This window comes from Halyomorpha halys, unplaced genomic scaffold (assembly GCF_000696795.3).
Source record: "Halyomorpha halys isolate HHAL.00 unplaced genomic scaffold, Hhal_1.1 Scaffold265.1, whole genome shotgun sequence".
NCBI lineage: Eukaryota > Metazoa > Arthropoda > Insecta > Hemiptera > Pentatomidae > Halyomorpha > Halyomorpha halys.
Window position 1 is genome coordinate 613,658 of NW_027107765.1, and position 23,779 is coordinate 637,436.

Here is a 23,779-nt window from a genome sequence, read left to right on the forward strand (position 1 = left end):
ACAGAAGACTACCACTGCTTTCAGTGCTTTTTCATCCTCGCTGTCTAGTAGATCTTCCGACATCTTCGCTTCTCTTCGCCCCATCAGGTGATCGCCACTTTTAAAAAATGATTTAATTCTTCAGTCTCTCCGGTGAATTTTTCTAGGTCCAACACCGCCTTCCTCAGGTCCTGAGCAGTTGCCGTACGGACCTTAATCCATTCTAGCGTCGTGGCATGAAATTGCGCTAAAGAGACTTCCAGTAACGGTTGAATCTCCTGCGGAGGTGCGTTGCCAGCTGCTAAAGTTTGGTTGACTGCAGCTTGAGGTTAATTGTTTTGGTTCATATTCTCTAGGTTTTTTCTTTTAGACTGAAAATTAATCCGGTATCTAGAGTTCCCGGGTTTCGGCACCAGTTAAGTATAGGCGAAAGCCAAATGTCAAAAAATAAAAGAAGGAATAAAATGTAACACGTGTGAACTGCTGTAACATACTGCTTTATTGGGTTCGGTACACCTCTTTATATACATTCGATCAGCTGATCGCCTCAGTCAGCTGACATCGAAGTAACAGCTGCTTAAGGTTTGGTGTATAGAGCAAACCAATGAAATTGTGCAGCATACTTTTTGTTTTCAATAGTGTATTTTTAAATTTAAAATGAATTCAAAATATTATTTTCGAGACAAATGGAGTATTATTGCAATAATAAAAATTAAATGTTCCATTTTATTGTACTATTTGATAGAGACATGCCATTAAGACATAAAAAGGCTATCAATGACGAAGTAGCTTATCATTAAAAGACATTGAGAGGAGGAAATATTCCATTCTGCTACAGTTGCCCGGCGAATTAACATGTATTCCTATCGGTTCGTATTTCTCGTAGTATGTTTTATTACAACTTTCGATTGGTCAACAGGTAGGTATACATATATTAATCTATTAGCATGTACAACATAAATATAAATAGAATTAACCTTAAATTTAAATAAATGGCCATAGTATTGGATTCCTTGGAAATATTTTTTCTGTCCTTTGGATCAATATGTAAAACTCATATGATAATCGAATTATGACAGTATATACTATCATGACGGAGACAATTATACAGTGGCTGCGACAGTAGCTACCGTTACAATTATGTACCACAGTAAATACGGTTTTTATGTGATAATATTATTACTGTGATCACTATCACACCAGACCTGGACATCCAATATCCGTGAATTTAAAATATTATTTCAGAAATGTAGCTATTTCGGAAATAATTATTGAACGTTTTAGTGAAATAATGTATTTCAAAATTAGTTAAATTGCAGTCACTGTTTTAGAACTATATTACTTTATATTAATGAATGTTTAAAATAACCAATAACCATTTTAAAAAATAGGGACAGTTAGTTATTTGATCGAAATTATTTCAATTAATAAATACATTTAGTTATCTGATCAAGATTATTTCGTAAGATGTTTATTTAACTTAATTAAAACTTAATTTAATTAAAACATAGATGCCATTTTAAAAACCTGACGTCTAAAAAAATGCACCCTTTCCTCTGGAGTGTGGTGTAGTACTGGAGCCCGATACATATATTCCAGCTCTTGGAACTTAGATCTGAAAATAATTTTTAAAACTAATTTCTATCATTTAACACGGAAACGCATTTCTGGTCATTATTTAACGAATAAGGTAATTAATTTCATAAATAATAAGGTAATTAATTTCATAAATAATAAGGTAATTAATTTCATAAATAATAAGGTAATTAATTTAATAAATAATAAGGTAATTAATTTCATAAAGAATTATTAACTCTTTTTGTTTTCTGTTTTTCATCTAAAATCCTAGCAAAAATGTTATAAGTAAAAGAAATTACAATATCATTATATTTTGCAAAATATGTTCAATTAGTATGTCGTAATCTAAAAATAGATTTATAATGTGGTGTAGATAGGCCGTAGATTAATAAGTGGAGAGGATGGTCGGGGAGAGTGGTCTGCAAAAAGTTATTTATTCGTTCCGACGTTTTGTTCATATTTTCAGGTCTTCTATAAAACAAAAAGGATAACAAATATCATTCAGAAAAACATAAAAAGAAATAAGAGACTTATATATAAAGACATAATTGTTATTCATATATAAGTTACTTACCTAGTGTATCATATATTTCATTTTTCTTTCACGTAGTTAAATATGTTAATTCAAATTATTTTTAAGTTTTTTAGATACTACTTACATATTAAGATATGTATATTAAGATATTATAAGATAAGTCTTATAGATATCTTCTTCTTTGTACATTATATTTCATCTTTCATTGTTATCAATCTGCTACTGTCTAATCCTATGGTTATTAATTAGCTAATATTTTATATGTCGTTAACGACAATCAGAACTTCCTTTAGTATTCAATTGCTGGTCTATTGAAGTCCATATACAATCAGAACAGGTGGTTTGCGATCATACCACTCAACCGAATTATCACATAATGGTACTGCAATACAATCCATAATTTAATTTATTTAACAAAACTTTTATGCTAGGAACCACAGTTTAGGTCTAATAGCAGAAAAATCCAAAAAAACAGACTTAACATTTCTAATTCATTACTTTAGAAAACTGCTTGAGAAAAGTTTAAGGAACGCCAAAAATGCATATATGTGTATTGTGGAGATTCATATGCAGTACTGCACCTCAGTTTTGAGCAATATTGAAAAATAATAAATCCTGTATTAGTTTTCAACATTCTAGTTCTTTGGGCTAATTTTTTGGGAATCGGGCCAGTATGTCCTACTCTCCTTCAAAAGAAAAGATTGACGAAAAAGAGGAGACTTGACCATGCCTTTGAAGATCAGATTTACTTTGGGGTTAAATAGGAATATCCGCCATTGTAATCCAAACATATATATATAAATAATTCCAATATATGTCAAGTCAGTCAGTAAATCGTGGTTTTTATAATCAATAGTTGAAGTGTAAAGATTACTTTAATTAATTTATTGAATATTTTACTAAATTATATAAATATTATATATATATATATATATATATATATATACACACACACACTCATATTTTCTTTCAACTCTTTAATTTGACGTCATCAATCAATTTAGCACTGTTAAATTAATTACCCATGGAAACCTCATAATCTAACATTCTATTTGAAACAATAAAACAGGTTTTATGCTCTTATTGTTCTTCAGAATAAAATCATAAACGAAACAGTGGCAAATAAAATAAAATTTTATTACCAATTGAAAAGCTTATTTTATAGATGAATAAAATTTTAATATCTACCCTAATATATGTTGTCCTAAATTGTTATTTTTTTAAAAATTAAAATCAATGTAATTTACAACTGTACAAAATAATGCAATAGATAAATATGTAGTATGTTTCATATACACTTGAAAATCTTGGGAAGGAATCACCCATTGGTGGTACTTCAAACATTAATTTAAATTAGAAGGTCCCGTGGCCATCTTCTTTTCAAACGCCTCGGAGGATTATCAGGGATTATTAAGGATGAAAGATTAAGAATTAATGGGTTGGGATGATTAAGGAGTTTGGAATGAAAAGACGCATATCTGTTTTGGGTCAAATCTGCAACGAATGGGATGTTAAGGTCTTTGTGAATGAGTTTATTTGTGACGTAATAAGGAGCATCAAGGATTTTGGATTGTAACGATTGGATGCGGGAAGAATTTGATGGTAAATTGTTATTTAATGTAGTTAAGAAAAAAAACCTTTGATTTCAATAAATACAGCACATTAGTAGATGTGCCATCACTTCCTCCTGAGTACCGGTGTACTCTTTTAGCCAAAAATAATTTTCTCTTCTTTATTTTGATGGGTGGACAAAAAACCTTACAATCAACCTTATTCTCAGGTGTAGTATTTGGAAATCAATACCATGGCTTTTCTCCTTGTTTGCTTATTGCTCTTCCTCCATCACAGGAACATCTCCCATACTGGTGGAATCTTCACTAATAGATTTTGAGGAATAGTCTCCTCTAATCGGTTCTCGTTAGTGACCGCTACTTCGAAGGACAATTCCCTTCTCCTCCTACTCTTTCTCTCCTCTCCTCACTGTTATATTAAAACTAACATTCTTCATTCCCATGAGTAGCCAGGGATAAAAACAGTCACCTGTGGCAGAACCCCGCATAACACTATAAAACTGGAAGTCGTCCAGGTTTACAGAGTTCTTGTACACATAGCCATACATCCAATGCTTACGCTGCCTTGGATTGGGGGAGGTTTATTGACTTCTCAGTCTGGATCCACGATCTTTTTTTTCAATTAGGGTCACTTCTAGCAGGATGTAGCTCTTCACTGCACACGGACGGTCCTGGTTGTAGCGTCCTTAAGACCTCTGCTGACGAGCCATCAATGGATGCCTTCTATTTCAGTTTAGGTTACAATTATGGACATTCCTATTAACCTCATCGTGAGCCTAAGCTCTGTGGTCATGGCCTTTTTGGCTTCACTTTTATTTTGAAGAAGAGTAGGGTTATACCACACCCTTGAAATGCCTCTTTACCACGTCAAGGTAAAAGTACAAAAAAGGTTTGTTTCTTTAGCCTATTTTAAACTTTTTCCTCTAATTTTTTTTTAAATTGTTTTCGGAATTCTATTTATTATTTTTAATCTTAAAATTTCATTTTTACTTAAATGCAAAATTTATAATAAAAAAAAAATTTAATGCTTAACTACAATTACATTTTAAACAACCTAGAAATTTAAAGAAATGTTTTGTAGTCTTTTTGGAGATCAGAAATAAATTAAATATATCGAGCTTAAATATTTATTACTCTCATCTAAGATTTAAATGGCTGTTGTAAATCTTTATACATAGCATAAAAATTTATTCATTTTTCAAATTGAAAAAACAATAAAATTTAATTTATTTATAGGATTTACTTTCATTATTTTATCGACCAACGAACGGGAATGATACCGTTTTATGTATTTTTCGTTTTGATCATTACATTTTAATTAATTCTTTTTTGCATTTGTTTGTAGAGAAATTTCTTTATTTTGAATGATTTCAGATTTTCGTTATAAATTTGTTTAGAATAAATTTAACATTGTATATAAAAATGAAATTAAAAAGAATAAATAGCAATTAGAAAAGTAAATAAAAATAAAAATTTGAGAAAATAAAGATAAAAAAGTTAGGTAAAGGATAAAAAATAAAAACAACCTCTTCTTGTTGTTTACCCTTTACCTTAGTGGTGAAGAGGCTTAAAGCTAAATGCCGAACTAAAAAAGGTTCACAACTATAATTAATAATAAATTTATGGTTCAAAATATAAACGTTTTCTATAGGAGGGGGCCCCTAGATATGGGCCTTATGAGATCCTTTAAACTTCAGTACATATTTTTGTCACATAACAAGCTTAGAACCTTACCGATAAACAATATGAATTTCTTTTCCTTCATCGGCCCATGACTCTCGTTGGAGTCCTACACTGAATATACTGTATACAGTATAATACTGAAATCAATATGAATATATTTATTCATAAACTGATAATCCAAGTATTTTGATATTTCCTGTTTCAAGGAAAATATCATCATCACTGTAAAAATATATTTAATTGGAGTGAAACAGATTTACTATTAAATCATTTAATTGGCTTGGATGCCATATTGTGTGTTTTGTTTTTTGAGGCAGTAAAAAAGGCAGTTATTTCACCCTAATTTTTAATTACTTTAATGAAAACTATTTTTAATTACTAGTCAAAATTGATGAGACTCCCAAGTATAGGTAGGGGGAATAAAAAATGGCGGCTGTTTCAAATACTTAAAAAAACATTCATTTTCATTCATAGCTCTATATCTTAAAAACTACCCTACAACACTAACAAATCTAAGAGGACATTATTTAAAGAGGAGTAAATTTGCTGAAATATTAGCCCTAAAAGAGCTATTTACGTCAAATAGTTCTCGAGATATATTTTTTTAAAAAATAAAATTTCTTAAAAATCTACTAGATTAGTAGTTAGTTAATTTATTTTGAGAAATCTATATCTCAGGAAATATGTAACGTACAGATATTTATTAGCACTCAAATTAAAGCTAGTTAAATGGACTATAAAAAAGTTTATGACCTTTACCTTCGTAGGAATAGTAGTTTTCATGATATTTGCTAAAATAAATTGATTTATAGTTGTTCGGACAATAAGTTTGATTTATGAAAAACATCATTTCAGAAACCATTGGATGTATAGATGTCTGCCAGCGCTCAAATTAAAGCTAGTTAAATTTACTACAAAATGGTTAATTATGTTAATATTTATAGGAGCAGTAGTTTTTATGATATTTGCAAAAATAAATTCACAAAATGTTAATTTCTAGTTGTTCGTATAAAATGTTTGATTTTTGAAAAAATATATCTCAAGATCCATAAGACGCACATATGTCCGCCAGCACTCAAAATGAAGGAAGTTTAACTTACTATAAAGTAGTTTATGACACTTATCTTCGTAAGGGTAGTAGTTTTTATGATATTCGCATATGAATATAAATTTGGTAAATGAAAATCTGTCAGAATAACTATAAATCAATTTATTTTAGCGAATTTCATGTAAACTATCACTCCTATGAAGATAAACATCATAAACTACTTTATAGCTCATTAAACTAGCTTCAATTTGAGTCCTAATAGACATCTGTACTTCACATAGTTCCTGAGATGTAGATTTCTCAAAATAAATTAACTAACTACTGATCTTTCAGTACGTTTCATACAACATTTTTATGAAATGTTGCTTTTTAAAAAGCTATATCTCGAAACCATTAAACGTAAATAACTCTATTAGGGCTCATATTTTAGCAAATTTAATCCTCTTTAAATGACGTTCTTTTCTGTTTTCTTGTGTTGTTCCTACTTTTTAAGATATAGAGCTCCGAATGAAAAATTAGTTTTTTTTATCGCTTTGAAACAACCGCCATTTTTCATTCCACCTACCTATACTTGGCAGACTCATCAATTTTGACTAGTAATTATACATAGCTTTCATTAAAGTAATCAAAAATTGGGGTGAGATAACTGCCTTTTTTCTCCTCTTGGGCTCTTGTACTATATAGACGACACTAGTTCCCGCGCACGACTGCGTGTCGTTAAAATAACACCAAAGCAAACGTTCCAGGATAAATAGAAGAGAAGATATTAGTAAATCACCAGTCCTCCTTATCCCTTATGTGTCGAGCATTGTTTCAGTGTGCGCCTGTTCAGATTGTCTCTATATTCGCAAGTAAATCTATATAATAATATAAGGCTTTTAAACAAATTAGTTTTTTTTATAAGAATCTTACATTCAAAATATCCTTTTAAATTGAAAAAAAGAAGAATTAAGAGCGCTACAGAAAAACTATGAGAGGTTATTAAGTCGTCTTTATAACCAAATCAAACTTCATCAACATAAATTGGACGTGCCACGTTTCAAAACTCAAGAAAAAAAAGGTGATCGATCAGGTCTCGAATATCCTCTACATTGTACTCATTAATAAATGAAGTGTTTCCGATCAAATGATAATTTATCTTATTTTCAAAAATGGAATTTCTTATCAAAATAACATCTAAAGCCGAAAATTAAGTTTATAACTTATGTGTTTCCCTGCCAAAGTGGTCTACAAATCTATATTTGACCCTCAATCATGTACACACCGAATAAATTTGAGAAATATTTTTATCTACTGAAAATTATATATTAATTATAATATATTTTACTACAATTTTAGTTTTGTTATGGGATATTTTTTCTTATCAAATTATTATAATTTTTGTTAACTTTCCAGAGTATCCAACTGATGTAAGGCTGATGCGCATGATGTCAGAACCAAATCCAGAGGATCTAGGAAATCCGGTAAGTTTAACAAGTATTATTTAATGCTCTTATTTAAGAAAGGAAAATATGCTGCTCTCCTCTAGTTGCCAACACAAAATAAGGCGTGTTATGAAAGTTACAGTAATTCCTACTCTTTCTGAATGAGGTGCTCATTGTAAATCCCATGGCTTTATGAACTGCGAGTGACCAAAGAGAAGCTAGATTCTTGGAGAACTATCAAGCAAGGTGGTGAAGAAATATTAAGAACCCTGAACAACCTTCTCGTCGACATGTGGTAGTGGGAGGAATTGCTCTGAGTGGTATGTGTCTGTCAGATGCTTAGACTGCTAAAATTGTCATGGAGTTTCAATTATTTCGACATTTGGAAGAAATGGCCGAGGACTACAGAAGATATAGTTGATGGAACGGGTCAACAAACATGGCTGTTCTAGAGGACGCTCAATTGATTCTGGACCACCGAAATCGGAGATGAAGTGGTCCCAGTATCAGGCGAACTACCTCCTATAGTACACCATTGAGACACATGAACATACAAGAAGATAAACTTCTACTTTCAAGTTATGTAATGTATTAAGTGTGTTATACACAAAAACTGTGTTTTATATAACTTTTTTTTTTTTTCACACCCTCCTGTAAAGATTTTAGTGGGTTTTTGGTACGTACATATAGGAGGTATGCTATATGTATAGCTGGGTGTGAAGGATACCTTGGATAAAAAAGGGTGTTTGGCACTTCGATGCCGTACGTGACTTATGGGTTGCGTAGGGTATCGTAATTTTTGTCCTACTGGAGATGTTTGACTTTATTATGAGTGGGAGCCAGTATTTTAACCCGTTTCATGGATAGCCACTTATCGGCGCGACAGGTAATAGTACCCATTCCTGCTCAAAATGTGTTAACTTAAACATAATCTGAAGTTGTAATTTCTTTTCTATAAATTCACATAAATGTATTAAACGTTTTGTACCAAAAACTTTAAATGTTTTTATATATTGTTTATAATAGTCTATAAAGACTATTTTGTGAAGTACATTTCCCCCTCTGTAAATTGGAAAATCATGTAAAAATTGTTGGAAATTCAATCCCCTCAACCCTTCAAACAATTGTTGTAGCAACATAACTGCAAAGAAGTTCTAGAATATAAGAGATAGTCTACGTTAAAAAACAATTTGAGATATTTTAGTTAATCTTTTATATAGAATCGCGTTTGTGGTAAAAAAAAAAATATTTTTCCCTCAAATAATAAGAATCAATGGTGTAAATTAATAAAATAATATTTTAATTGATTTGTTTGATCTAGTTTGTGCTGTCAGGCCCATCTCAAGCAGGTTTCTGGAATTCAGACAGAAAAAGAAGGTTAGTAGAGCCATATATAATTTTTCCAAGAATTTTATTTCACAAATTCAAGGCACACTACTACATCACTATGGTTGACAAGTATATAGTGCTGTGGTTTTAGTTGGTAAGTGAAAAATATTATCGGTATTGCTTATAAAACATACTAACTTGAATGAAAAAGGTTCGTTGGTTCCATCTTGCCATGAATGGTTGTAATAAAATCATTACTTTTTTATATATAATTAAATTATAACCGAAGAGTCCCGGGTTTCGGGGGGGGGGGGGGAGGGGTTCGATCAAAATCATTTTCGAGAGTCTAGATTGGAAAAAAAATGACTCATATGCAACAATTTTGACCTATGGAGCAGAGAAAAAAAAACACAATAAACTTTAATTTACAATATGTCTGGAGTATAAAAAATTATACAGACAGACGTTTCTCCAAATATATTTGTTTTTCAAAGAGGAAAAGTATCAAATTTACTAATAAAATGTTTAATGGTGAAATAGATCTAAAAGAAAATTAAATTTGAAGTAAACAGGCCTTGTCGATTTATTATCTAATCAAAAATTGGGAAATACAGGGCTTCAAATTTAACCGTAATTTCCTGGCTTAAAAATCTTGATATGCCTAGAAACCGAAAAAAAAAATATTAAAATATGAAGGAAATGGTCGGCAACATCACTTGTTCGATGATCAGGCAGCATGGGTTGCGATTTCTGAAGGAATTTCACATCATGAAGCGCCTGTCGATGACTTCATTTCCCTCATTAAATTGAAATGGTATCAAATGTGGGCAAATGTTACTGACAATAAATTACAGGAAATTAGAAGTAATGTTTTCCCTTTGGATATTGTCCACTAGAAATGTGCACAGCATCTTTTTCAAGCTGAAATGTCAAAACCTAAAGGACCATGGCTTGCTCTCCCTTCCCTAGTTTTGGTAAGGTTTCAGTACGCCCTAGTACCAACATCATTATGATGAGCTGGACATTTGGAAGAAATGACCAAGACTACAGAAAATATAGCTGAAGGAACAGGTACTAGAGGACTCTCAGTTGATTCTCACCTCTTTTTGGCGTTTTGGTTCCCGCAGAGTCTCCAACAATAATAACAGCTTTGCTTTATAAACAAGTGGTGGGTCTGTCCCGCTTTAGATCCATCTTTCAATGTTCTGCAAATCAGGTCTTCTTTGTCACCTGATGGGGACCAGATGACCGTGATACTACACCTGTCGTATTCCCCATTCTCTATTTTCATTAACCCTGAATTCTTGGTTTTCCAGATGATCAGACGGCGTTTGTTGTCAATGTTCTCTTCTAGCTCTTCCATTTCTATCGGTCTACATGCAATCGAGTCTTCGTCTTCGGATGTATTTACCCTGTTCTCGGTGTCCGGTATTTCTTCTTCTTCTTCTTCCCCAGGAGTCGGCTCTCTTATGAACTGTCTTCCACCTGCAGATGGTTTACCTTGCTCATCCTCGATTGGATTGATCATTACCGCTCTCGAAAGCCAGTCCGCGACTAAGTTGTCCTTCCCGGGGTTATACGCTATGTCCATGTTGAACTGCCTGAGGATCTCCTTCCATCTGGTGACCCGTGCAGGAATCCCTTTCAGTTTACTAACCCACTGCAGTGGTCTGTGGTCTAAGTATACCCGAAAACATCTCCAAAAAATACATGGCTGGAGATGTTCCACCGCCCACACGATACCCATTAACTCGCATTCCAGGGGGCTGTTGCAGGTCTCCGCATAGGTGAGACGTCGACTCGCATCAGCTATGGCTTCATTACCCTCTTCGCATTCTTGTGATAGCACCGCCCCTCGAGCGTATTCGTTTACGTCGGTCGGGATGGTAAATTGCTTCTTGAAATCGGGGAATGCCAGGATCAGTACCTTCTGTAGCCTTTCGATGCACTTCCAGACTTTGAAAATGACCTTGTTCGAAGGTGAAAGCGGTCATATGCTGATCCCTGGGATGCATCTTAATTTGATGGTACTACGCCTTTAAGTCGAGCGTGCTGAAAATTTCGCGCCATCCGTTGGTGTACTCTTCTTCCGTATCGCTAGATTACACAAAGGACTATTATATTGTGAGATGCTGTCTACGAATATCCTCTCCCTTCTTAGGTCCTCTATCTCCTCTCCGATGTGCTGTCGACGTGCTTGGGGATACCACCTTTCCTTCACATAAGTCACCCTATCTTGTTTCAACGGAATCTCATGAACTGGTTTCCCAGTAGCACGGAGCCTGTCTAGCTTGAAATATAGATTATTGCATATTAAATTGATTTATTTACCTGCTTAATTTTATGAAGTTTCTGGACTGTACATCCCATCTTCAAACTATTATTAATATTCAAACTAGTAATAAAAAAATTAATAAGTGAATTACGCAAGGGCGAGGATTTTTTTAATATTCTTATGGCAACATATTTTTTATGTTACTTTTTTTTATTTTAACAGGACAAGGAGGCATGCTGATGATGCTCCATTGACGGATCCTGAAGCCTTTCTCAAACTGCTAGAACTGGCAAAAGCAGTGAGTGGTGCCAACCCCAGCGGTGGAATCTCGAGTAAGTTCAGATCTCTCGATGCAGACTCGTTCGCACCACCATCAAGTCCTCGTAGGCTCACGAAAGCGAGGAAAGGAAGTGACCGGCGTAACATCGAACAAGATTACATGGATGAGGCCAAACCCGAATGGAGGAAGCAGAACTACGAAGACTCCTGGAGTCCTAAGACCAGGAATCTAGAAAATAATCATGATGATACCTATCAAAACTACTGGCAGGGTCGACAGTCCAGGTACATCCATTCCTATTGAATAGATATAATTCTTTAGTAGTTAGAGGATAACATCCATTTGGTCTCCACAATTTTTTTAATTATTTTAACACTCGAAGCTTCTCTTCACTAGAAAAACTTCTTCCTAACTGGAAAATTTAACTAAGATTCGAGTCAACTAGGTCCAAATTTAATGTATTTGAACCCCGTGTTAAACTGTTGTATTCTTTGCAGAAACAAGATTTATATTCGTTATTCTCACCTCAAGAAATCCTAAAATACAAATTTGTATAACAACAGAAAAAAAAAGTTTCATTGTTCATAATTTTCACATTCCTTGGTCTTGTTTTATTGTTCACACAATTAGTGACAACTTCAATACATGCCCTTGTTGTGTAAAGCGCTCACCTCACTCATTTTTTTTATTATATAAAAAGCTCTCACCTCTTTAGCCAAATTTACATTTTTCAGATTTAGTACATAAAAGCCTTGATTAAAATATTCTGGACTGATTCAGTGCTATCAATCACCAGCCAGAAAGAAGCATTTTAAGCAGAAAAATCGATTTCTTAAGTTTAATAGTGGAAACTTTTTTATAGGAAGCTCGTCAATTATATAATAACAATAATTTTTGTCTTATTCATTTGAGTTTTTGCAAAAATTAAGTTATAAATAAGTTTGAAACAAATATTAATAAACTTTTTTGAAATAGAATCATCTATTTCTTTTTGGGCAAGTTATTTTGTGTAATTCTTTTTTCTATTAATTACTTTGAAATCGAAAATTTTTGAATTTTTTGTAACAAAAAATTAACTTTTATGTTACAAAAAATTAACTTTTATGTTACAAAAAATTAACTTTTTTTTAACAAAAAATTAACCTTTTGTTACAAAAAATTAACTTTTTTTATACAAACAATTAACTTTTTAGTACAGTTGTTTTTGGGTCTTCTGTCGGAGTGTGATACTAACCATATGTTGTAGAAAATTAGTATTATCATTTGGTTTGAAAATAAAATAATAGATGGCAACACTTTGACACAGCAGGGAACAAACAGAAAAAGGCATGTTTCTTTCTCCTGTGGGATAGTCTGTCTTGGCGTCTATTATTTAGTTATTTATTTTCACCTTCCCCTGCCTTATAAGCAATACAGGTGTGCAGCAGCAGTTCGATGTTACATATCCATCATCAAACAACTGCTAATGAATCAATTAACAATTTTAATGAATTATCTAGTTTCCTTAAGGTTCAGTCTTCTGGGCGTCTTTCGTCCGCCGACATTCCAGAGGCTGTTCTTCTTCTTTGACTAATATTGAAGAGGCTTGGTCCAATAATTGTTTTCCACCGGTATACAATTTTTTTGTAATACGGGTAGTTTTCTTCAGTTACTAGTTGAGGGACGTCGTTCTGTGTGAGGGCGTAGAGTCCGGTTCCCTCAGCAATCTGGCCCGTACTGCATCAAAGGCGATACAGTCTATGAGCTTGGCAGTCTCCGGAACACCTCAACTAGGGCATAGGGGGTCGATATCCATCCCGTGGCCATGAACCTTGGATCGAAATCCCTCATGCCCCTGAGAAATTGAGAGAGCCAGTAGTCTGGGAGGACCAGTAGTCTGGGAGGACCAGTAGTCTGGGAGGACCAGTAGTCTGTGAGGACCAGTAGTCTGGGAGGACCAGTAGTCTGTGAGGACCAGTAGTCTGGGAGGACCCACTCCTCCTCCATCCCTGACCGAACGGTGGGGAAATATTTCCTTAAGGTAGCACCTTTTGGGCTTGTCATCCAACGCCGGTTTCATTCTTCGGTGGTCCCTATTTTCCAAGTAATCCAAGTGCGGAGTCCCGTTAAATCCTCTTCCAAATCTTACGCCAAAGTAGGTTACTACCTCACTTGGACTATCCTTGTTCCTCGAATTATTAAATTAATAGGATGGGCCCTATCAGTTTTTCCTCTTAAGAGAATGGCCTGTGTCTTGCTAGAGACCATTCGCAACTTTTACCTCTTGCACCATTCTCCAACCAGGTTGGCACAACGTTCTGCTTGAAGTTTTAGGCCATCTCTGCTAAAGAGGACACCACTGCTGCCAGATAGTGGACGTAACCAGTGGCTGGGAACCGTTTTTCCTCTAAGACTCCCAACACCTCATCACAAATTAGCTTCCATAGGGCTGGGCCAAGTCTTGGCGTCTATTAGTGGAAACATAGACTCTTTGTTTTTGTTTATAAAACCCTTCTCTAAATTCCACAACACCATATCAGATTTAATTTTCTAATCTCCATATAGATAGATGTCTATTATTTATTTATTTTTTTTAAACAATTTCCAAATTTACATAAGTTTTAATTAGTAGGAACTAATTGAACTTCATAAGCTGATACAGCTGACTTATCTGAATACTGTGATGCATAACCAATGTATTTTTTTTTTATTCCACAAAAATAATAAAATAAAGATTGATATTCTCAATTAATTAATCTTCATCGTTTTATTTTTCAGATGAATCTGAGGCAGTACTAACCATGGTTCACAGGGCTAAATATTATTTTAAAAGACCTATTATTAATCATCTATTAAACGTTCAGCGTTATTCATATTTTTTTTTTTTTGCACAAGTTTACATATCCAGTTATTTTCATCAAATAAAAAATACTTTACATATCAAGAGAGTTGTAAATTAATAATACATTGATAATTATTGTGAATTCTCATTACTGATTTCCTTAGCAGCCTTTAAAAATGTTTCCACTTATGGGTGATTCACTACGCAAGGTCACGTAGTATTAGGATTAAGTTTTTTATTAGATTTAAGTTTGTTAAATTCAGAAATAATGTGTGCCCCAACACATTATACACTTTTATAAATTCTGACAACAAAAATAATACACTCCAAAAGATTCCTTACAATGTAAATGTTCTACAGAAAAAGGAGACAGTTCATTGTTTATAAATACGCCATTAAAATTTTGAAGGGGTTTTGAAAGATAAAAAAAAGTGATTCCCTAGCACTGCTGTCTACTGGTCTATAATTTACTGACTCACAGCTGCATGAAACACTATGTACTGACTTGACATGATCTACTAGCTAAAACATGAACTATGATTATTTGGCAATCGTATATTAAAATATGTTTATTTTTTGTTAATACTTCAATTTTACAAATTTAATAACCATGTCATATATTATAATATTAATAAATGTATTACTTGAAGCAATAAAAATTACAGCAGAATCTTGTGATACTCTAAAGGCTAATATCTTAAACCTAGCATCTCTTGATGGCATTTAATAGCCCAGAGAGACTAATAGAGCACAAAATTGGATATTATAAAACCTGCCACCATTAGGCTAAAACAGAGTATTTTCTGATATCCAAAATATCCAATTCCTCGGCCCTGTCATTTATGCATTACCAATGCAGCAAAAGAAATCCCCTCAGCCCGTTTTCCCATGATCGCGTGTTAACCTATGTGTGAATATCTTCTTAGATATCACATGAAGGTACATAAAGTTTATGATAACCTTCTTACTTTTAATCTATTACTGAATTCTCAAACTCCATTTCCCCTACAGGGAGGAGACAAGGAAGGAAGGGTCCCATAGATCCTGTATTAATTAATCTTCATCGTTTTAATTTTTAGATCAATCTGAGGCGGTACTAACCATAGTTCACAGGGCTAAATATTATTTTAAAGACCTATTATTAATCATCTATTAAACGTTCAGCGTTATTCATATTCTTTTTTTTTTTTTGCACAAGTTTACACTATCCAGTTATTTTCATCAAATAAAAAGTACTTTACATATCAAAAGAATTGTAAATTAATAATACATTGATAATTATTATGGATTCGCATTACTGATTTCCTTAGCAGCCTTTAAAAATGTTTTCAGTTATGGGTGATTCCCAAGCACTGCTGTCTACTGTTCTATAATTCAACGACTCACAGCTGTATAAAACACTATGGACTGACATGATGTGATCTACTAGCTAAAACATGAACTATGATTATTTGGCATTCGTATATTAAAATATGTTTATTTTTTGTTAATACTTCAATTGTACAAATGTAATAACCATGTCAGACATTATAATATTAATAAATGTATTATTTGAAGCAAAAAAAATTACAGCAGAATCTTGTGATAATCTAAAGGCTAATGTCTTAAACCTAGCATCTCTTGATGGCATTTAATAGCCCAGAGAGACTAACAGAGGACAAAATTGGATATAAAAAACCTGCTGAGCTCTGCCACCATTACGCTAAAATAGAGTATTTTCTGATATCCAAAATATCCAATTCCTCAGCCCTGTTATTATTATACAATATTATTATACAATAGTATGCATTACCAATGCAGCAAAAGAAATCCTCTCAGCCCATTTTCCCATGATCGCCTGGTATCAATCCCACGCACCCTGAGGCTTAGAAAGATAAATTAGATACCTATGTATGAGTATCTTCTTACATATTACATGAAGGTTCATAAAGTTTATGATAACCTTCTAACATTTAATCTATCAATGAATTCTCAAACTCCATTTCCCTTACAGGGAGGTGACAAGGAAGGAAGGGTCCCATAAATCCTGTAAACATCACCCTCTATCCTTTTCTTGATTCCTCCTTCATTCTCCTTTCCCCTAACCCCGCTCCTTCATTATTAACTGGCAAGAACGGAATAAGACCATGACCATTGTAGCTGAGGAAGTCGAGGTTTCACTTTAGTACCCTCATGACTGAAACACTGGTAGGATTCCAAAAAAAGTTAGCTGCATCCAATGTCCAGGTAAAATTGGAGAATAAATCACTCGAAAACTTGAATAGTTGTTGACCAAAATCAAGGCTACTCAATTTTACTGCAGACTAAAACCAAGCTTTTTTCAATCCTTAATTAAAAAAAGGAAGATGAATGTGTATTAAATGCTTTAACTTCTTCAAAAATTTCAAAGTTTAAAATGATTATTCTTCAATCACTCCATGTGAGATGGAAAGAAGCGTTTCACAATATAAACCATAGTTTAAATTTATATTATCAAAGCAGAATTGAAAACATTTTACCATTGCTCATTTCAAAAACCCTTGATTTTAAAACCCCCTGTGTGAATAATAGAAGGGTTCCCTCTGAAAAGGTGATGAGTGCAAAATTTAATAAAACATTTTTTCAGTACTAAAAGCTTCTTTCTCATCTAACCTGACTTGCTAGCAATAAGATACGTCCTTAATAAATAATGAATGTTCTTATGCGCTAAAACTAAAAAATGTTTATTGGTTCTAAAAATTTTTTTTCTCTTTTCCATGAAATGTTTTATGGAATGTCAGTAATCTAAGTCATTAAAATATAAATTGTAAATATTGTTTATGTAATTTCATGTTATAAAGTTGATCAATTATATTATACATGAGGTTTTACATATTATAAAATATCTTTTGTTTTAATAAATATTCAACCTTTTTTTCTTAAATATTATATTTAAATATTTCACATTTTTAAATGCATAAAGATAGTTATGTAGTCATAACTCTAGTTACAATTATTCAGACATAAATTTACATAAAACAATTCAAATAATATTCCAGAAAAACATTTAATTAATTATTAATTAAAGTCAAGCATACAAAATTTTATTTTACAAGAGAATAGTTTAGATTATTCCAAAATATTTCAGGCATCACTGGCAACTGTTTTATTGCTTCGTAAATCATCATTTCATAATGGGTGGCCATCAATTTTGAATCTATAAATAGCTTACATGAGACATCCAAACTGGGGTTACATTTACAGGGGGCATACTTTTCCCCTTCCTTTATACTTAATTTTTTTAATAAATTTAAATTTTTCCCCAAATGTTGTTCAGTTTCTTTTAATAGACTCAGACAAGTGTATAGCTCGAATACTGGTGGATAGTCGTCTTTCAAAGATGTAAGTGCCCATCTCTTGATTATGAATCTTGTTACTATCTGTGCTGCATTCTCAGTGTCTGTCAACTGGATTTCATCTACAAAAATTATACAAGAATGAATTTCATATTTGTTGAAAGCACCTAAAAGTAATAAGTTCTTATAATTTTATTAGTCAAGAAAATATTATTTAAAAACATATTAATTTATTAAAAAGGAGACAACAGTTGGTATGCAATCAAAATCGAAACACTCAGTAATATAATATAGTGTTTTAATAAATGGCTATGCTTCAGCCTAAGTTTTAAAATTTTATTAAAGCTAAAAAAAAAAAAATATATGAGAATGATATCTTATGTAGTAAATATATGTTTTCTACATCAAAAAAACAAAATATGAGAATAATATCTTATGTAATGGAAAGATACAGATACGTTTCCTATGTCCCTTTTGGTTTCAGAAACAAGTACCTTTGGGGTTTTTCTGTGAACCTTTATTTGAAATTACTGATCTATATAAACTTTCAATTTAAAGATTTAAATATGCTATACATTTTGTTCATAGACTCTTCCATAATATTATTGATTGGCCTTCATACTCCTCCTCATCTCAAACTAGATAACAATTGACTTTTGCTACAACTTCGCACAAACAAAATAATATTAATTTTTCCAGTTTACTAAGACTGAGGCACAATGTAAACTCATTACCAAATGATATTCATTTATTTCACTTAAGAGTTTATCTCAACTAAAAAAATAGTAATAAAAAAGTTCAAATAAATCAATTAACGTTACTTTTTACTATTTGCTGCAATGTAATATACTAAAAGATATATTTATAAATAACTAAAACTGTTTTGTTTTGAATATTTTTTTTTTATTTTTATCTAGATTTTACCTCTATTAAGTTTTCTATTATATTTAATTTCTTATATAAATCATATGATATACAAATATAAAATAATATTTAATGTCATAAATTATACTCAATATATTTTCTTTACATACCAAATTTGTCATATTTGTATATGCATTTGTACTAATAATATATTATTTGTATTTGTATAAGTAACTAGGTTTATCATACATAAATAAATAATAGAAGATATACTGAGATTATATGAGAGAATAAGAAAACATATAAAACATTAAACATACAAATAAAAATTTATAAGTAGTAACAACACAGATATTCTTCTTTTAAAAGTTTTCTATCATAATCAACTGATTGTTATTATAACATATATTTTTTAATTAAATTTTTACTTTCACTTGTCATATATATATATATATATATATTAAGTGAAAGTATTGCAACCATGCAAAGTTTCAATCTCAAGTTTTCAACATAAATATACGTTTTGAGGTACCTTATTCCAAAAAACCTAGTCTCGCAAAACTGTCTGTGAGTCTATGTATATCTGTGTCTGTGAACAGCTCAGCTCAAAAACAAAAAGCCTGAATGAAACTGAAATTAAAATAGCTTACCAGAGGTGATACTTTATGGGATAGATTTCTCACATTGTTTTGATTTTCTCAAAAACAACTCAAATGATTGTGACTAAACTCGCCATGTGAGTGTAAAATTAAATGGGCTTTAATATCAGCTAGGTCTTATTCTCACTGAAATAGTCTGACAGGGTAAACTATTGATTTCGTTTATTTAAAAAAATATATACAGTTCTCATTGAACAATAGATAAATTCAAAATATTAAAGAATTTAATAAATAAATAAAGGAGAAAAAAAGGAAAATTAAAAATATCATAACTGTTGGTTTTTTTTTTTCTAAATTCACAAAAGTAGTGAAACTTTGAAACAAACCAATTTACAAAAAATTTGGGGACATATGTAGGGTGATTAGTGAAAGTCCTATACACCTTGAAAGATGAGTACACCTCACCAAATTTTTATATTTTAGTTAAATAATTTAATAAAAAAGCTCATAGTGGTATAGGTTTTTGTTTTTATTATTATAATTTTTTTTTAAAGTACGTATTTAATATTTTTAATAAGATGAATCATATGTACAAACATTTAGAGCTAATGAAATTTGCATATATTCTAAACAATTTAAATATTTTTAGGTAGTAAAATTTATAAAAAAATCAATAAATTCTAATAATCTAGTTTAAGGAACAATAGCTAACCTTTGATTTACTAGCTTTATCTTAAATATCTCAGTACTGAAATTGATGGGCTTAAACCTCTCTCAAAATAACCGCTTAATTATTTATTTAATTCTTAACTACTATACTTTAAGAAATTTTATGTAAAATATTTCCCAGCAAATTTTTTTAATTTATTTGCTTCTAGAAAAATATCTATATTTAAAAAAATAATTGCTTACCTTTGTCTATTATTGGGGTGCAAGAATCACCTGTACTTCCTTCACAAAATCCCTGGCTCTCATCACTTGTCGTTGTTGAACTTTCAGTGACTTTTTCAGTTGGAACATTATTTATCAAGTCATTCACAAGTGAGTGTATGAATAAGTCAGTATTCAGTGTTAGATTTTGGGCAAATGAAATGTTTTCGACTTGTCCATCAGTGTCAGTTCTACAACAGCATGTCTGCTTTGGATCCAATATAAATACTTCAGTATGATTTAGCAAAAGCAGCTCTAAATCTTTTGTCAGGGAGAGGCACGTGTAGAGTTGAAAAACTGACTTCCTGTCCAGTGAATTCTCTTCTGTCGGCGGAATATTGATGAGCATGCTACCAAGGCTTTCTATTGCTTTTTTAATAACGTCCAGCGATATTGTATCTGAAATATTCATTTAAATAATTAATTATTACTTATTTACAAGTTTATATTTTTAAAATACTATCTTTCTTTTCCAAGTAAAACCTTCAGAGCTGTGATAAGATGTTACAGATTTCATACATAGTGTAAAAAACAAAATAATTGTATTGAGGAAGAAGTTTCATGAGAAATAAGTGAAAACTAAACATAATTTCAACAACAAGGATAAACAATAAATCATTATATACCTGCCATACCTTTTCAAAAGAAAAATGTTAAGATTTGAAATGAAAAATAATATTAAAAGTACTTTTCTGAAAACTGTTGAAATTGGAGTTAGACAAACTATCAACTGAAAGGCTCATTTTGAAAATCAGTCTTATATCTGTAAGGGGAAGTATTGCCATGGTGAATAATATAAAAATGTTTGTACTGAAATAAACGAGGATTAATTTCAAGTCAAAGTACGCTAGTAAGAGGAAGTAAGGTAAGTTAGAGCAAATGGTTAACAGAATTTTTAACAGTAGTTTTTGTCATTTGGCAGTGCTGAGCTCTATAGGAAAAAAATGTATTTCAACAAAAGTTGCAAGAAAAAAATAAAACAATATGCGAACATTTCGAAAGTAGGTAAGTAATATAACATAATATATTGTAAATTTTATGATCATAATATTCAATGGAATAAAAGTTATTATTATAGTTTAATTATAAATAATATTTGATTGAAATAGGGTAAATAATTAACTTAATGGTATTTTCTATCCTACAGAACATTTGCACAAATAAATGGTCAATGTGCACCTAAGCATAAATACTACTCACACTTTTGAAATCTGTACATTTGATACTTTTTTTTCCCCTTTTTTTGACAAGAAGCATCACATTATTAGGCTTGGAGGATAGCAGTAATGTGGGGCTTACAGAATTGAAGAGGCACTAGCTAGCTATACCCAAAAATATTTCTAGGATATCACTTAAATGTCAGTATACTAAAAGAGTGTTAAACCTAATAATTTATTACAAGATCATTAAATTGAACTAAATTTACAGTACCTCCTTTAACATAATATATTGAGAGAACGATAAGAAGGAAGCTTAGTTTCTCCATGGTGTGGTGCCTAAGACTGACTAAAAGAAATTTTCAAAACAACTCATTATCATTGGCTCATCATCATTAGCCCTGATATTTTTAGCAATTAGATTGTTATAATTATTTTTTAAGTATTTCTGACTATATTTCCTTTAGGTCATGTACCTCTGAACAAGTATTTCCTAAATTTCTTGAGAACAAAAACATTAAATTATTTTCCAATAATTCCGAAGGTTCAATTTCCTATAATTAGAGTTCTCTATGATTATAGAACAACTAAAAAAAACAAAAAAACAATGAAATCCAAGGCCTATTTATAATGGTGAAATATCTTATTAAAGGATAATAATTACAATATGAGTGGATCTGTCATAGTTAGTTTATATAAAATTTCTATGTAACTTAAGAGTGTTAAAACAATTCTTTAAAAAATAATCATATCCTAATAAAAATGATCATCAGCAAAAATTAAATTTAAACTATTTATGCATTTAGTACTCAAAAACAAATAGAACAATTAAAATCACATATAAAAAATTTATAATAGAGTTATTCTAAAATAATAGGAAACTCAGGTCCCAATTATGAATCAAAATAAAATCTGTGCATTCTTAGGTTCGCTCTCATCTAAAACTACCAAGCAAAACATGAATGCAAAATATAATTAAGAAATTTTAATTTGAAATTTTCATACCTATTTACGTGACCAAATAGAAAAATGAAGTAATAAACAGGCAAAACAATGGTAATATTAACATCAGAATAATAATATCATTTATTATTGAATGGCTTGTGCGAAAGTGGTAGCCAACGTATGGTTTAGAACATATGGACTGCCACCACATTTTATACAAATTTTCTGTTTTTGTTTTTAGCTAGAGGTTTTTATTGTCCATAAAAAATACTTTTTTATTCTATTCTAACACAATGAAAAGTTAATTGAAATAAATTTTTAAACTTTCCACTCAGACCTGAATACAGTTAAAACTTTTTTTTCCAAGAGCAGTATGAAAAAAAGGTTAAGATATTTTTTAATGCAAAAATGTTCCTCTGGGGCTGCTATGGCCCCTTGCTCACCCTCTCTCTTCCATTGATTATTCTAAAACCAAAGAAGTAGGAAAAATTAATAATCTACTTTAAACTTAGAAAATAGTCATACAACATTACTCAAACTTATATTGTTATTATATTCAAAATATCTTCTAAAAGCAATGTAGAAAATAAATTTTTTAGGGGGTAGGTTTCAGGAAATACCTTCCAGTAAGTTCAGAAATCCAGTTAAAATTGTAGGAAAATTATGAATTTCGGCCCTCTCTCCTCTACAAATAGTAACTTTTCTGGCACTTGACTAACCAAACCTTTTAGAACATTTATATGACAACTATTTGTGCAAAAACAAACAATTTTTCATTAAGGAATCTATCATTAGTATAGATCATTAGCAAGAATTAAGAAGAATGAAATCCTTGAATAACCATGTTAGTATGTGGAGATCATTCATATTGCAATATAATGAATACTAAGTAATTTTACAATATCATAAAAAAATGTGAAAAAACAAACAACTTATTTATTAATTTCAAAATTAACAGTTTTATTAAAAATGTGTTTTCACTTCTATCCAGAAACATCATTGGCATCAATAAATCATCTTTGTATTCTATAATAGTTTCAGGAACATGCACACAGAATGTTTTCTCTTCATGGTCTTGCAAAATTTCTTTTAAGCATTTTGGGTTGTGATCATCCTAGTAAAATGATAAAATGACAATTTGAGTTGCATCATTAAACTTTCAGCAGAAGGAGGTTTCTAGACCTCTGAGAAGTTCCTCAAATATAAATTGAGAGTGAACAATCACAAGTCGACTCAGTGTAATTTCTTACAATCTTATTTTTCTTAAACCAATATTGTTTTTTGGTCCATTTGTTACTCTCTATTTTTATTTCCGATAGTTTTGATTGTTTATTCTTAATAGTTATCTAAGAAAGTTTGTTTTACTAGTGCACCCTGTCGTGTAATGTGACACATTTTACTGCAATTATTCCCATTACTTCTCCCTTTCTAGCCAAATGGGTTAACT

At 31.3% G+C, this 23,779-nt stretch overlaps 2 protein-coding genes across 2 annotated transcripts; one reads left to right on the forward strand and one right to left on the reverse strand.

The window, feature by feature from the left end:
• Positions 1–768: 768 nt before the first annotated feature.
• On the forward strand, positions 769–15,809 carry LOC106680532 (uncharacterized). Its single transcript, XM_014420304.3, has 5 exons — positions 769–898; positions 7,790–7,857; positions 9,140–9,195; positions 11,645–11,986; positions 14,460–15,809. The coding sequence occupies exons 1-5, from the start codon at positions 835–837 to the stop codon at positions 14,461–14,463; spliced, it is 534 nt and encodes a 177-aa protein (XP_014275790.1). The 5' UTR covers positions 769–834; the 3' UTR covers positions 14,464–15,809.
• Positions 15,810–17,529: 1,720 nt separating this feature from the next.
• On the reverse strand, positions 17,530–21,890 carry LOC106680491 (uncharacterized). The gene is made up of 3 exons (XM_014420236.3): positions 21,662–21,890; positions 20,213–20,629; positions 17,530–17,959 (listed from the first exon to the last, which is right to left on the reverse strand). The coding sequence occupies exons 1-3, from the start codon at positions 21,714–21,716 to the stop codon at positions 17,586–17,588; spliced, it is 846 nt and encodes a 281-aa protein (XP_014275722.1). The 5' UTR covers positions 21,717–21,890; the 3' UTR covers positions 17,530–17,585.
• Between the last annotated feature and the right edge of the window lie 1,889 nt (positions 21,891–23,779).

Coding starts and splice junctions, on each gene's coding strand:
- LOC106680532 (XM_014420304.3), top strand. CDS start 835: ATGTATTCCTATCGGTTCGTATTTCTCGTAGTATGTTTTATTACAACT. Junction 899..7,789: donor AACTTTCGATTGGTCAACAG/GTAGGTATACAT, acceptor TTAACTTTCCAG/AGTATCCAACTGATGTAAGG. Junction 7,858..9,139: donor CAGAGGATCTAGGAAATCCG/GTAAGTTTAACA, acceptor TGTTTGATCTAG/TTTGTGCTGTCAGGCCCATC.
- LOC106680491 (XM_014420236.3), bottom strand. CDS start 21,716: ATGGAGAAACTAAGCTTCCTTCTTATCGTTCTCTCAATATATTATGTT. Junction 20,630..21,661: donor AATATATTATGTTAAAGGAG/GTACTGTAAATT, acceptor TGAATATTTCAG/ATACAATATCGCTGGACGTT. Junction 17,960..20,212: donor CACCCCAATAATAGACAAAG/GTAAGCAATTAT, acceptor TAATTTTTGTAG/ATGAAATCCAGTTGACAGAC.